Here is a 15,474-nt window from a genome sequence, read left to right as displayed (position 1 = left end):
ATAGACGAGAAAAAATAACCAACACAATATTTCGATGCAGCACAATCATCATCCGGTTTAATAATTATTTTCAAATATTTATGAAAGAATGCAATTTTGTGCAATTGCTCAACGTCAGAGAGAGAGAAAGAGACAATTATGCAGAACGACAGTATATGTTGCACTTGAATTGAACTTTAAACCAGAAGTTGTGGCAACTAACAACGCATTGCTTACATATATACATTTGCATCGCCCTCTTTACAAAAAGTAAACACGTATATCACCGAGCGCGCATAACCTCTTCAAGGTTCTTTGTGATCGTTTATATGAAGGTCAATAATAACACAAAAATGTAAGAAGTTGAATACTGAAGAACGAAACAACTATCAACGTGTTATTTTTTATGGCTTCGCTAAAAGCTTTGAATCGTATACTGCATGCTAAACTTTCCTATTTCGTGGCTTTAGGTATCTTACAGCCAAATAATGAGTTATAATGAATGCCCAACGCTATTTCTCATGAACACATGTCTCAGTTGGACTCGTACAGGATTGGACTAACTGTTTTTGAAGCTCAATATTTGTCCCTCGAACACTGTTTTGAGGGCATCCACAATCCATATACCAATAAGCATTATAAATAAATGTAAATGTCAAGCGCCTCCTACGCGCCTACTCGTTTGTTTCATAGTGCAATCTTATATGCAAAAAAAAACATTTCTCTTCGTTCATCTTGACATGGCGCTCCTTCGCCTGTGCTGAGAAATTTTACGGCATTAATTTTTAGCCAACGATGACTGCCAACGAATTGCGCGCGCAGTATTAACCCTAAAAAACTCGTATCTCGCATCATGGAACACAAGAGCAAAGAACATAAAAATGGCGTTGAAGATTTTTTACTTCGTTTTTCATGATTCGTGTTGTGACTGCGATAATAATACTGGTTGGTTGTTTTTTCTCGCCTTTCCACTATACTTTTTTACTTCATTCAGATTGGCAAAATTATTATAAAAAGAGAAAAACATTATAGACTGTACGATCCATAAAACTATCGAGTAAAAGAGTTTGTACCTTTATCGATGGTGTCAACTGAGTAGTGATCAAAACCTACTTTAAAATCATCATTACGAATTCCAAACGCAAGCATCAAACTTACGAGACTAATAAACATTTTATTTTATGACTCGCACATAGGAATAGGCACGCCAATAAGTACCAAGTGTAAATAATGAAATGGGTATAATTTAGGACACAGAGACGTGCCTAACACAAAATGTGTTGCAATTGCACCATAACTTCTATCCGGCGAGATCGACCGTCCATTTAATTAAAGTGGGTGACACACGCTCTTTTACATCCCGAATGTTTTGTGCATCGTAACTGTCAGTATAGGAAAATTAGCTTACCTTGTGCGTCTCGATGTTGTCCACCGACAGCGTCCTGAGCAGCCATAAACGCTTCGCTTTGTTCCCGTTCCATTTGCCATTGTGCATAGCCTGCTGAATAAAATTGATGTAATGAACAAGGAATCAGATTTGTATTTTACCAGAACAAAACAGCAAAATCATACCTTGACTAGATCCTTCGCCACCGTGACTGGGTCCTGCCTGGTCCAGATCGTCCAGCAATTCCTCCTCATCTAGCGTTAAATCTTCCACGTTTTCGTCTTGACCGTCATCGTATTCGTTTTTTGGTTCGATCATTAACTCAGATTTATTGATTACTTTACCATCTGGACCTTCTACTGTTCCCGCAGTCCCATGTGGTAGACGCTTAGATTGCGGTTCATCCATATCATCCGAGTCTTCCTCACCATGACCATCATCTTGTTCCGTTCCGCTACGTTCATCATCGTCCGTGTGATGTGTCTGTTGTTGTGTTTGTTGTTGCTGTTGCGCTTGTTGCTGCTGCTGACTTTGATTATGTTTCACAAGCTGTAGCTTTAAAGCTTCGGCAACTTGCTGCTGTTGAACGGAGTCAGTCTTTTTTAGAGCAGCTGCTGTCGCCGCAGCGGACGTGGTCAACACATTCGCACTGATTGAGGGTGTCGTAACTGATGATGACAGGGAGGTAGCAGCGTTGTTGGTTGCGGGAACACTGGCCACAGTTGACGATGCCGTCAGAGCCAACGCTTGTGGTTGCAAGGAGGTGTGCATTGAATGTGATGAGGAATTTGAATGCTGGTCATGATTATCTGCAATGATAGAATGAAAAAAAGATTAATCGTTTTTAGTAGAACTATACACCGGGTCTCATTTGTTTTATTTGAAAAATTACATCCATACAACGTGGAACAAACATTCAATCGACGTACAAAATAATGTTGAATGAATGTGTTACCCTCGGATAGTAATGATTATGGCTGCCTGAACAAGTAGTCGATATGCCAAGAAATATGATTTCACTTTTACGTTCCGCGCATAAGTTGAACTTTATTTTAGATTTACCATTTTTTTTATTTCAATCAACAATATTGGTTATAAAAGCTTTGGTAACACATATTTATATCTATCAAAGATGTCTCTCTCTCTTTCTTTCATTGTATTTTTATTTTTACAGATTTATTTCAAATCCGTTACGTATTTAAAAAAACAAAGTCATGAATGCACAAATAACTATATTAACAGACATATTTGGCGGAAAGCTTGTGAGAAATTAGTTCATTTAACAATTATAAAAAGAATTTTCGATCGACCTAATGACATTGAAAAAAATGCTTTGAAATATCATCTACGACAGAATAGAAATCATGGAACTGATTATTAATCAAAACTTAAACCAGTCAATGAAGCCTTTCGATTATGTCGTTGAATTCAATACGAAGATGTAAAAAATGGAAAACATACCACGTGATCGCAGAATTGCTCGCTTCATATCAGTGGAAACTGATAACATTTTCGAAATAGGTAGAACATGAACAAATATGATAACAAGGCTTATTACGCACATAAAACTGAGGAAAATTGTACGTCGAAATCAGCAAGAAGAATGTAAACTTACCTATTAGATTGTTGGTATCAACACTTCTTCGCCGAATTTTTTTACGCTTTCGGGATGTGGGACTAGTAGAGCCTTCTCGCGATCCAGACACGTCTGAATCGAGTAATTCTGGTTTCAAAGGCCTTTTATTTTCGATAGTTAAACCTGAAGCCTTCGGTAAAAAAAGAAAACATTGTATAGGTCGCAGTTTTTTTCTGTCGAAACTAAATTACCTTATTTACAGGTACGGGTGGCGGTAGCGTTTTAATAGCTGAGGCTTCACTCTGCTGCTGCTTCTGCTGTGATGGTGTGTTAGAGGACGAACCCCGATTGTCAGACAGACCTTTGATCTGCAGGGACTCGGCCGCTTTCAAAAGTGCAGCCAGCTGATCTTGTGAGATATTGACTTCGCCACGGTACATGTAGTCCATCATGGCGCGGAGCTCTTGAAATTTTACATCTTTGAGTATGAAGATGGGGTGCTTATCGTATTGTTGTGAGAGTAGTGCCTGTTAACAGAAAGGTGCATTTGTGTTAGTTCCATCTGAATTAAGTACAGTCTCTGCAGAATAATCATACCGCAAAGTACGGACTACATGCTGAGAGAACAACTTTGTGGGCCTTCAAGAATTTCCCTTCAGCCGCCAAGGTGCAATCAACCAGTGTTCCATTCTCCAACAGTGTGTCGAACACGGAGATGAGTGTGCTCTGGTGATTGTTCCATCGAAGACAGAACTGCTGATCATCATCCATTGTGTTGTTGCTGTTTATATTTGTTGGTTCTGAAAATAAGATGAAAGTTTTGTTCAAGTTTCATATACATTAAAAAACTATTGAATGAGTTATTAATATTTGTATTTTTTGTGCTGTTCCTGTTATGCCGGTGTGAAAATAAATATTCTTGAATATTCTGGTAACTTCCGACATCGAGTGTGATAAACGAAAAGGCTATAAACTGAAGAGAAATGCATACATCCAGATATATAGTTGTCTGAAGGCCTACTTAGATAACGATATATTAGTAATGGACTGATAAGATAAAACGTTTCCAAATATTCTCACTATATAAAAATGACTTATTCGCTCAAACGCACTTAATTACTCCTGGCACCATTCATGTAACGTAGATCAAGTAAATCACCAAATCTACGCACTATCGTGAAAAGTTCTTAATTTATTTTCCACTCAATGCCTCTACAATTAACATAGCTCTCACACATACTATTGTCAACTGATTTACATCCTAGTGTGTGTACAATGACTGCTTTGCCATCTACCAACAGCAAACGAAGGCTATGGAAAATGTATGAACAAGACCAACAGTAAAAAAAAGTCACCTCCTACATGCGATCTTGCAAGTTCAATCGCAAGGGAGAACATGAACAAGCTTAAATTCAAGGTAGCAATGACGCATTTTAATCTTTTGTCTGCAAAAAATGATATCAACTAATCATCAATGTTAATTCGTGTAATCGATTCCAAAAATAAAATAACATTATGCACAATTTGGAATAGAAATGGTTATATACATGGCCTTGAGAAAAAAAATGTAAACTGCAAAACTATGGGACGACTGCTCCGTAATACCATTAACAAATACGATGAACTTATTTTAAATTAAAATACGAAGTGAGGTGGGAAGAAAAAGTACAAAAATGCTTCCACTTATTTACGTGACCCACATAAAGGTATTTGCACCGCAGCTTCATTGGCCATAACAAAACGAGGAGAAACGAAAATATTTCATACGCGTGCCGATCTTTGCTTATAATGAAATGGTTTCTGATTAATCATGTTTTCAAAACAAAAACAAGTCCCAAAAATTTAAACAATAATCATTATTCGCTTACTTTGTTTTCCAGGTTCACAAAGGAATTGCTATTTTCCATCCACCACGATGAATGGAAAACTTGAAGAAAATGGCGACCCACTTAAGCGCACCAAATCATCCTCTCTAGTATGTGCTACTCTTCAGTTATAAAGCAAGCATGCAGGCACACGATTTCAGGAAAAAGCATCGCACACATAGGCGTTTTACAATTTTCTGGCCTATCGCGATAAATTGTTCCTTTTCGTTACAGCTTCGTACTCTAAAGCACTCACTAAGTTTTATGGCAATGGCACCCTGAACGGAAAATGCTCGTCGCAACTGAAAGCCCGCGATAGAAGCAAACAATGTGTGCGGCGGAAATATCTTAGTAGTCACGGGGAATTCACACTTCTTTCTACAATATTCTTCTCTTTCTTTTCTTCTCCTGTAGATGCTTCGACGATGAACACGCCGAAGCCAACCAAAAACAACGACGACGCGATGATGACTACTTCGATTACCAGCAATACAGCTAACAGCAGCTGCGGCAGAGTGGTTAATCGACTCTCACGAACAGACAAACTACATTAGGGGAGCTAGGAGCAACCACCACATGCAGGGAAGAGCATTATCGGGACACACGGGAAAACACATTTGTACATAGAAAACAGGGCTGCCATGCCATTCCAGAAATAAACATAAAAAAAAACGTTAGCCCCTGATTAATTTCTTCAAGATTGACCAGTCATGTTTTAACTGTAAATTTTGACTGATTTAGAAAGTTTTCCAGGAACAAATTCTGGACAAAAACAATATTTAGAAGCTATCATTATTTTAGGAACATGACCCTTTTGTTGAGTCTATAAAATTTACTTAATCATTCATAGTTCGGATAAAGCAAAGGGATTTTTAGAATATTTTAGAATATCCTCTTCAGACACAATCTGATTCTAGTAGCACTGTCAATTGTACTGTTTCCAGATTTCTATTGGAAGTATTAGACTATTATTATTATATAAATTACTCCTATTGCAATCATATACGTTTGAGCACTTTGTAGGTTCGAAGTTTGCCGGCATCACTGATCTCTTGTTAACACCCACAGCAAAAGAATATGTATTAGGATATGCGGTATGCTAGGGTGGTGTGCAGATCAATAAAAAAAAGTCGATAGCAAAAAATGCACATGTATATATGCCTACAATACATTTGCAGATGAAAACGCGATTTCTATCCGTATGTCCAGCACTTTTTGTTGATTTTGTTGTGAATACTCTACTCTCCTCTGCATACCACTCTCTTGCTGTGCTTTGCAGCTGCTCTTTCGCACTGACTCAGAGCATGAAAATATGAAGCTTATAAAATATTTCCATCACAGTAGGGAGGCCGTGTAGTATAACTACGTACACTTCAGAAATAAAACCCTCTGCACACCTACCGTTTTTACATGAAAACGGCAAGAACTGTTTGTATGTGTGAGCTTTGCCCTAAGTATACTACTGAGGACAGAGAAACGATCGGTATTTGAAGAAAAATGCAACGTAGGAGGCAACTGAAAGGGGCCAACAAGAGGAGTTAAATGAAGGGGACAAGAATATTTCTGGGTCCGCAATCAGCAACGCAAATGGCTTCTACCTGAAACAGAAAGAGACTGCATCATTTCAACTCTTACACAGCAGAACGTACGTAGGATTATACGTAGTAGGCTCTAGTTTATCGACATAAGGATTAAATCAAATGTCATTATGTGCCCGTTATTTAAACCATTTTATAATAATTTATCTTTTTATACTACTATTAATCTGAGTTACTAATGAGTGACACTTTGATCTTAACAAATATCATTGTTCAAATTGGTAGCGATATTTATGTAATGTGAAAGTCGCGATTTTACTTAGATTACAAAATTGTAGATCATTGCGTTTCGACGCTACCCAGAAAAAGTAGTAGTCTAGTAGTTTTCTACTGCTTAGTTGCATGACAGTTCAATATAAACTATTTTGTCACTGTACGGATTGTGAACTTTGATACCTATTTAAGCCATATGTCAATAATGTTCAAACCCCTTATCATGTAGATCGTATTGAGCCTTGAACACCAGCATTCGTGTCAAGGCAGAGTATTGTAAAATCCAGTTTGTGTTGGGCTTCAGCATCCAGACGAAATTAGTAAATTTATTACAATAGCAGAGGTTTTGCGAATAGATGCACATGTAACATGTAACTCAACTATTAACTATTTGAAACCCATGTGAACAGTACACGTTTTGTAAGGTGATAATTCATTGTATTGCGTAATTAATGATCGATGACGCTCAAATTCATAAACTGTATCGATATGTCAAAATTTGAGTATCGGATTGAGCGAAATTAACTCAAATCAAGAGTTCTCATGCACTAGAGTAAGCGTTGAGTTTTTAAACATTTGATTGAAATAGTTGCTCATTAACGAAAAATAAATATATAAAAATCAAGAATTCAATATATCTCATTAAATTGTTTTTCTTTGCCGGTTCTAGATATTGACTAGATGAATAATAGAGAAAACCTTATTTCAATGCCAATGGTTATCATCGAGCTTAGCAAGCGTTAGACATCTAACCAACATTTCCGCTACGAACCATAGTTCAGCGGAAACCGAAGGGGAGTGAAAATTCATTCAAGCAGTACACAACCTATCAAACAAGAAAAGAGCTTATATTTCACCAGTACAAAAAACACACGATTGAAACAGGCAATGTGGTCTCATCTGTTCTGGATATCCCGGTTAGAGTTATCGCAGCATGTTCAAGCTAAAGCTGAAACAAGTAAGGAAGAGCATGTCCGTTTCAAAAGCAGTAAAACGGACAGGAATACTGGTCCAAAAGACTAGGGCGGGGAAAGCGACGTCTGGATCAGGTCGCTTTTCTCGCTCGTCTCATGCAGGCATAATGGAAAAGAAGACGACCGGAGCCAGGAGAAATGAAAAAAATGCATGAAAGAAGAAACGAAATTCCAGTCGAGCGTAGGTTTCGGGGAAATTTCTCCCCTTATTGCCTTTTTTTCTGTGGTAGCTTAAAGTTTAGTATGTGGCAAATAGATACAACGCGCTTTCATCGCTGCCAAGTGTGTGTTGTGCTAGGAATAGACTAGGCGGCTTTTTCAATACAGAGTAAGCATCAACAAAATCAAGTTGACTACGATCTTGCAAGCAAAAACTATCGGTGTGAAATGAAATGGAAAATATATTTCATTATATTGGGGAACTACTTTGTACCTTCTTGTCCCGCTTGTATGAACATATATGTAACGCAAAAATGAATTAGACCATACCAATTAAACAATAAATTAAAGAACTGAGCTCAAAAATTAACGAAAAATGAGTTTACACTTTCAATATTAACTTACTTCTAAATATTCCACAACTTTTTTCATGGAGTGAAAGAAACGAATTGTTAAACTTTAGAACTTCTCACTGAAATACGAACTACAAAAGATTGCTTTCCTAATACACAACTTACATCAGGTATATCCGAAAATTTCGATCAATTCCCCCAATAGTAAAATAAAATAGTTACCCTTACAATCCGTTACGGTTTTGTAGAGATCCATACTAGAGTTGCAACCCCTCTTCCATGTTTGAATAGCTCTCTCCATGTGTAGGGTACGAGAAGAAAAGCATATTCATTTTTCGAAGCATTAGGACGAGATGGGGAAACCAGCATACGAAAAGCGCGGTAAAGAGATGGCGTAACTGAGGATCGAACATGCGCAACATCAATTTCACTGTGGTATAATCCTGCCTACGGAAATGCACCCCATACAAACTTCAGCTTTAACCCCCGGAAAAACAACTAGGTGTGCGTTTTGAAAGCAGCACAACTGATGTTTGGGCACGCATCGTATCCACGTTTTGAGCCGACTGTACCGATCAGATCACCCCAAAATGAAATGCATCATGTGGCGTCCTTTCATATTGTTGATGTTATTTTCTCGGCATTCGTACCAGATGTTCAAACCAACAAGATGAAATTAGGGGGACAATTTGGAAAGCCTCAATACAAGATTTTTTTTGCTGATGTATGTGGATGGAAGCCTATAAAATATAGAATTTACAATTCAAAACAAACCGGTTTTATCTTTCTCATATAGAAAGGTTATGAAATCACTGTAAAAATCGACTTTTGAACCAAGGCCCTGAGGGCCGAATGTCATATACCATTCGACTCAGTTCGTCGAGTACGTAACGTCTGTGTATGTAACAAAAATGTGCACTCGATTTTATCAGATGACTTGACCCATTTTCACAAACCTAGATTCAAATGTAACAGGGCAAAATGTGCAAAAAAGTGCACTCGATTTACTCAGAGGCCGCTTAACTGATTTTCTTCAGCTTGGATTCAAATTTAAGAATTTATAGTCCCCTAACCGGCTATTGAATTTTATATGCATCCGACTTTTGGTTCCGGAGTTATAGGGTAAATTGTGCAATATGCGCTAAAAAAGCACTCGATTTTCTTAGAGACCGCTCATCCGCTTTTCACGAGCTCAGGTTCAAATAAAAGATTGCCAATTTCCGCAATTACAGGCTGATAAGTATGAAAATTTCATTTTCAGGAACGTGCAGTTATACGACACGGAAAAATCGAGCCAAATACCTTGAAATAGCCGTATAATTATCTAATTATGTAGGTATACCGGATCATCGTTCCTTGTTCCGAAAAAGTGTTCGTGTGCTCCAAACCGAAAATCACTAAAATTTCTCAGAAACGTCTAAACCGATCTTCAAAAACTCAGATTCAAATGAAATGTATTATGTTTCCATAAGTTAATGCAAAATTTTATCCAGATCCACCCTCTTTTTTTCGAAAAATACAGGAAATTGCAACCCGTCATATAGTGCGATAATGCAAAAAAGTAAAAATTCTTCTAAATTTCATTCAAAACTGTTTTTGTTAGCTGCCCAAACAAACCGATTTTAGTTATACCGGTTCTCAGCTCCCGGTTCCGGCAGTACCAAAAATAATGGACGAAAACTCAAACACGTAAATCTTAATTTTCTCAGAAACAGCTGGGTCGACTTTCACAAACTTAGACTGAACTAAAAGGGAAAACGTCTATACAAATAGACTGCTTTTGACATTTGTTCGGATCTCACTTCCGATACAGGAAAAACAGAGTGAGATGTGTTTAAAGTTGAAATAGTGATTTAGAGCGATTATGCAAAAAAAAAACAAACAATTCCTTTTCATTTGGGTCAAAACTGTTCAAAATTAAACATGTTATGCTAGTGTATGCATAAACAAACTTTTTGGTTCTTATTCAATATTCAAAAACAAGTTTTTTGAAGATTGCCTTAATATTAATGAAAACATGAGTTATTTGAGAAAGGCATTACACCACTACGTGGATTAAAAAAGGTTCTTCAATGTACAGTCACATGACACAAGTAACAAAACAAATTTTTTTCGTTTGCCGATTGATTAATGAGTAGTTCTATTGTTTTCGTAACATTCATAAGTTGACTCATTTTCCAATTTCCTCACCGAACAACCGAAATGGGATGAAGTAAATCAATAATAGTTCTAATTCGTACTACCGAGCAAATGTTAAATCAACTGTACCATCTTTCATCTGAGCTGTAATTGTTCCATCTTTCATCTCAGCTTGTGCATTAGCGTGTCCCTTAGAGAGAAGTGAAAAAAGCCCTTCATACATACATACATACATACATACGTACGTAGCTTATACATAATAACATACATACATACGTAGCTTATACATAATAACATACATACACGCATGGCATTACTATTTATATTCTAATAGATTCTAACTAGGGTTAATGTACCAATAGTCATCTCATTAGTAGAGTCACCATTTTATTACACAGAATACTTGACTTTTAATCAAAGAATTGTGATAAAATCGAATACTTTGCTTCGGTTCTGTGAAGTAATACCGCAGAAAAAGTAGTTCGAAAATTGTTCAATACTGCTGTTATAATAGCGACGCGAAAACTCGAATCAAATGCTCCTAATTTCATCTTACTCTTGAAATCAATCTATCGAACATATACAAAAGATCTCATTCTAATTAATGATTTTCGTATATGAGATGACTAATGGAGGTGAGATAAAATTGGTATTGTTAACCCACTTTTAACTTTATTATTGGTCGATCGTTAGTCCGGAGCGGGCACTTCCTCTTACATTTCATTTAAAGATCATCTCCCCCATCAGGTCCCACACGAAAACGATACAACCTCACAATATAAACTGGATGAACATCGTTTGACAGCTATCAGTGGTTTGCTCATTTGTTCAGTAATTACTATTTCATTCTATTCTACAATATTCTATCTCATTCTACAGTATTCCATGGTACACAAACCACCAATAAACGTCAAAGATGGATTCGATATACCGTTCATTTGTTGTCATCGTGTAAAACCCAATTGGGATACATTCTCTTCGCATAATTTTCACTTCATACTGGTAATAAGGGCCAGTAGTATGAAAATTAAACATAAAACAGAGCTCTGTTAAGCCCTACTGACCTCTCCAATCCTGGATGTTGGAGTGTAATGCAATCAGCATCTTATTTCGTACCCGTTCCATATCCTATTCATTTAATTCAATAATGAAGCTTAAAGCTGTAACACGTATCTTAATCAAATTGCAACGCTAATTGATTGTATCTGATGATGTGTGCAATACCGTCAAGTCCACCAGCCTTGGGAGGAACAAAGATTATCTGTTACCTTCTATAATGAAATTTGGAGAGCTTACTGATTAGTGTACGCAAAACATTTGCCAGTTTTTTGGTAAAAAGTGAAATCCAAAGAGTCAAATTTCCATGTTCTTCGGTTTCCGTGTTGTTAGAGATGTTTTGCATATTTACACTAGTTAATTGGATCGAAAAACGAAACAACCATCCAGCAAAAACACAATGCCGGGAGCTGGCATTCGAAGACGGAGTTTATGTAACAGTGTAATTCTGCTGTTATTTACCTATCTGTAATCAAAGCTAAGTAAAAAATTCGCCATTTAACAGTAAAATTACCCCTGTCGAAAAGATATATATATATATATATATATATATATATATATATATATATATATATATATATATATATATATATATATATATATATATATATATATATATATATATATATATATATATATATATATATATATATATATATATATATATATATATATATATATATATATATATATATATATATATATATATATATATATATATATATATATATATATATATATATATATATATATATATATATATATATATATATATATATATATATATATATATATATATATATATATATATATATCAATTTCAATACTTCCGGTTTTTGAGAAAGGCTCAAATCGCGTCAGTTTAGTTTTTTTTAAATACCTTTTATTCAAGCTTTAAACAGATATCCCATGTCCAAAAAAAGAACAATAAAATAGACCCGCTAAGTCAGGATTAAAGTACTTTTCGGGCATCTTGCTGTATAAATAGAAAATATACATTATTACTAGTGCATATAAGAAAATCATAGACTTTTTATAATCATCTAGTGGTTTTGGTTACACATAACCGATGTCTTCCGAATCAATCAATGAAGAACAATCCTTAAAATGGACGCAATTTCAGTTTTTTGTGCAAAGCTTCCTTCTGGGAGTGAAAGTGTAAATCTCAGTTCGGAGTGCAAATTATAAACGGCATGATGGTACAGCCTACCTAACACAACATCATCATCTTTGCCAGGGCTTCGACCATGGTACAACAAATTGTCACATGGACATTAAAGATGGCCGAGTAAGCATATTTTCGAACCCGAACCCAACGTGTAAAAGAAGAAATGTTTGCCGGGTTCTCTAATATCTAATGGACATACGCTGTTCAAATTGTAGTAATTCGCTTACAAGCACGTCTTTTCAATGAACGATACCCTCAGATGAATTGTCATGCTCCGATTGGGATGGAAACCATAAAACCAAATGTCCTATCAGACAAAAAAATTAAATTCTCAAGTAATAAAATTCAATTTAAAAAAATTTATTTCTACCCGACTTTAACCTAGTTACGATTGTTCGCCGGGTTCGTACACCAATTAAAAAATGTATTCTGTTAGTCGATAAACAATAGGTACAACCGTTGTCTTCTCATTTTGGAAACACAGCATGTTTACAATCAAATGATAGCTATGATAGCTGATTCAGTGTAACATTTGTAGTGAACTGATTTTGTTTCAGATCATCTACCAATAACATTCAAAGTTTCAAATTAAGCAATGATTAGTTCAATCAATTACACAACCTTAGAACTAATCGGTTAGGATACAGATCTCATATCGAATTCAATGTAAACCCTGCAATTGTTGTGGGGAACATCGACCATACACAGTTTAAACCATTACATTATTGAAGTTAAAAATCTATCTGTTCCAAAAGCTCAAACTAAATTCAATTATTCTTCATCTACATAAATATCAACGTTTTTGTGATCCTATTATGGAATAGTTGAGGACTTTGAAAAAACTATACAGTTCCAGCTCTCAAAGAAGGAAGGAAAGAATAATTTTATAAGAAAATTCCCCGTGTTACCTTGAGACTTTGTCATCAATTTTGCAAATGTGTTGAATAATTATTCTTAAACTTAATTAAAATCCAACATAAGCAACCAAGTTATTATTATCTTTCATAATGAGCAATCATTGTGCTGTTATTGATAACAATTAAGAAAGCTCTGATGCTCCGATTTGTTTTTTACATTGCTATTAATCCCTTAAAAATCGTTGGACGAGACATAGGGTGTTGACCCGATTTCCAATGTAATGTTTAACATAAAATCTGCATGGGACAATAAGTTCTGAACTAACTTTTACTGAACATCTCGCCCAAATGAAAAATTAAGTATTTGTCTCTTACTTTTCACTAGTTGAAAAAAAAATCATGATACTAACAACTGTTACCAATATTTGAGCTAGTAATATTTTTTCCGATTTTCACTAAAATTCGCGACTTTTTCCCGGTGAAATCAAATTCCCAACTTTTCCCCGGTCACTTGCCACCCTGGAACTGCTATTGGTCAATCAGAAGAAAACATGATGATATCACGATTGCTAAATTAGAGACTTGGATTCGGATCGACCATCCATCGATGGCTGCAATCATACCTTTTAGGTCGTCGCTAAGCAACGCAAATCGACGGTCACGATTCCAATGAGTTTATGGCGTCGTTCGGAATTCCACAGGGTAGCCATCTCGGGCCTTTAGTATTCTCACTGTACTTCAACAATTTTTCACTGGAGGGCCCTCGTCTATCACCTACTGATAACGTTAAGATCTATTATTATATCCGAAGCCTAGAAGATATAGCTTTTTTGCAACGACAGTTGCTGGTCTTTGCCGATTAGTGTAAAGTGAACCGTATGAAAGGGAAGAAAAAAAAACTATTTCATTTTCACTATTTTTTACCTGGAGCTGTTAGTGGAATGAATACTTTTTGGAAGGATCTCCAATAGTCAGGACGACGTGCGTTAAAGATCTTCACATTTTTCTCGATGAGCAACTGACAATCAAGCAACAATTCAGCTATATCGTTTCTGAATCTTCTCGAAAACTTAGGATTTGTAAGGATAAACGTTTTAAAATGTATCAACAATCATGACCAACTACCAAGCTACGCAAGTCGCGTGTTACTTATCGATCTGATACAATAAAATAACGAATCTCAGTCCATGTGACATTAACTGATTTTAAAATCGTGCTGGAATCAATGAATTGATTAGATAATATCTGATGCAGCAGCAAACTACATTGAATTGACGCATGATTTTTCAATTGCTAGCTCTTCATATTATATTATAACGAGCATATACGATGGAATGGAATTTGTTTCTCGTACTAGTTAGTCTGTTTCTAGTACTAGTATTTCCAGTAGTAGTTTCGGAATATAAAAAACCCTTACCGGAATTCAAATGAGGTATTCGATAAAAAATATTCATAAATTATTTAAATGATAAATTTCTGATCATTTCGATTTTTTTTTCATTTTTCAGTTGCCATAAATTTTGATTTAAATTTGAAATTTAATTTGATTTAAAACTTATAAATCTATATTAGACGTGCTCTATACAGAAATGCACAAATTTATTGAAGTTTTTTAAACGATTTAAAATTACACAATTGATGAAACTGAAAGTTTGACAGTACAAGGCACTTGTAATATGTATTGACCTAAAAACCGGTGAACTGAAGACAAAAATGTTCATAATGCGAGTTTACATATACATGGATAAAAGTATAACGAATATGTTCTGAAATGATTTCCAACGAACCTAGCAATCAATCAAATCGAGCTTTGAAGACAACAGTTTGTGGTTTTACCATGACAATGCTAATAACTTATGCAAATAGAGTTAAACTTGCCTACTTTACAAATCCAAAGAAAGCAATACACACAGCAAAGCTGTGCACAACACTTACAAAGTCGAAAAACCAGTCGTCACAACCTTTCAAAGGAATTCTCATAAACGAATACACAAAACACATCAAAGCAGAACTCGCCCTATCTCGCATACCTAGACGAAACCTTGCTTTACACTACACTAGTATGTCTGCAAGCGACAAATAAACGCATATGCACACTGATATCATGTATTTCCAGTCCATTCATAACTCTCCTCACTACAACATGAACC

The 15,474-nt window shown here is 35.7% G+C and overlaps 1 protein-coding gene across 5 annotated transcripts in view; it reads right to left on the bottom strand.

Moving 5' to 3' along the window:
- Positions 1-15,474, bottom strand: part of LOC131439398 (longitudinals lacking protein-like) — a 49,083-nt gene that overhangs the window by 29,438 nt on the left and 4,171 nt on the right. Inside the window, exons 1-6 of one of the 5 annotated variants that reach the window (XM_058610348.1) lie at positions 4,811-5,360; positions 3,540-3,742; positions 3,194-3,469; positions 2,982-3,132; positions 1,552-2,175; positions 1,388-1,480 (exon numbers count right to left, since the gene is read on the bottom strand). In XM_058610348.1, coding sequence (XP_058466331.1) covers positions 1,388-1,480; positions 1,552-2,175; positions 2,982-3,132; positions 3,194-3,469; positions 3,540-3,713 — 1,318 coding nt within the window. In that variant the 5' untranslated portion in view covers positions 3,714-3,742; positions 4,811-5,360. Of the gene's footprint in view, positions 1-1,387; positions 1,481-1,551; positions 2,176-2,981; positions 3,133-3,193; positions 3,470-3,539; positions 3,743-4,810; positions 5,361-15,474 lie in introns of those variants that run through there. The other 4 variants (XM_058610351.1, XM_058610350.1, XM_058610352.1 and 1 more) reach the window with 4 other exon arrangements.

This window comes from Malaya genurostris, chromosome 3, assembly GCF_030247185.1.
Source record: "Malaya genurostris strain Urasoe2022 chromosome 3, Malgen_1.1, whole genome shotgun sequence".
NCBI classification, from domain to species: domain Eukaryota; kingdom Metazoa; phylum Arthropoda; class Insecta; order Diptera; family Culicidae; genus Malaya; species Malaya genurostris.
Note: the sequence above shows the minus strand (reverse complement) of the source record. Positions and strands in the feature narration are given on the sequence as shown.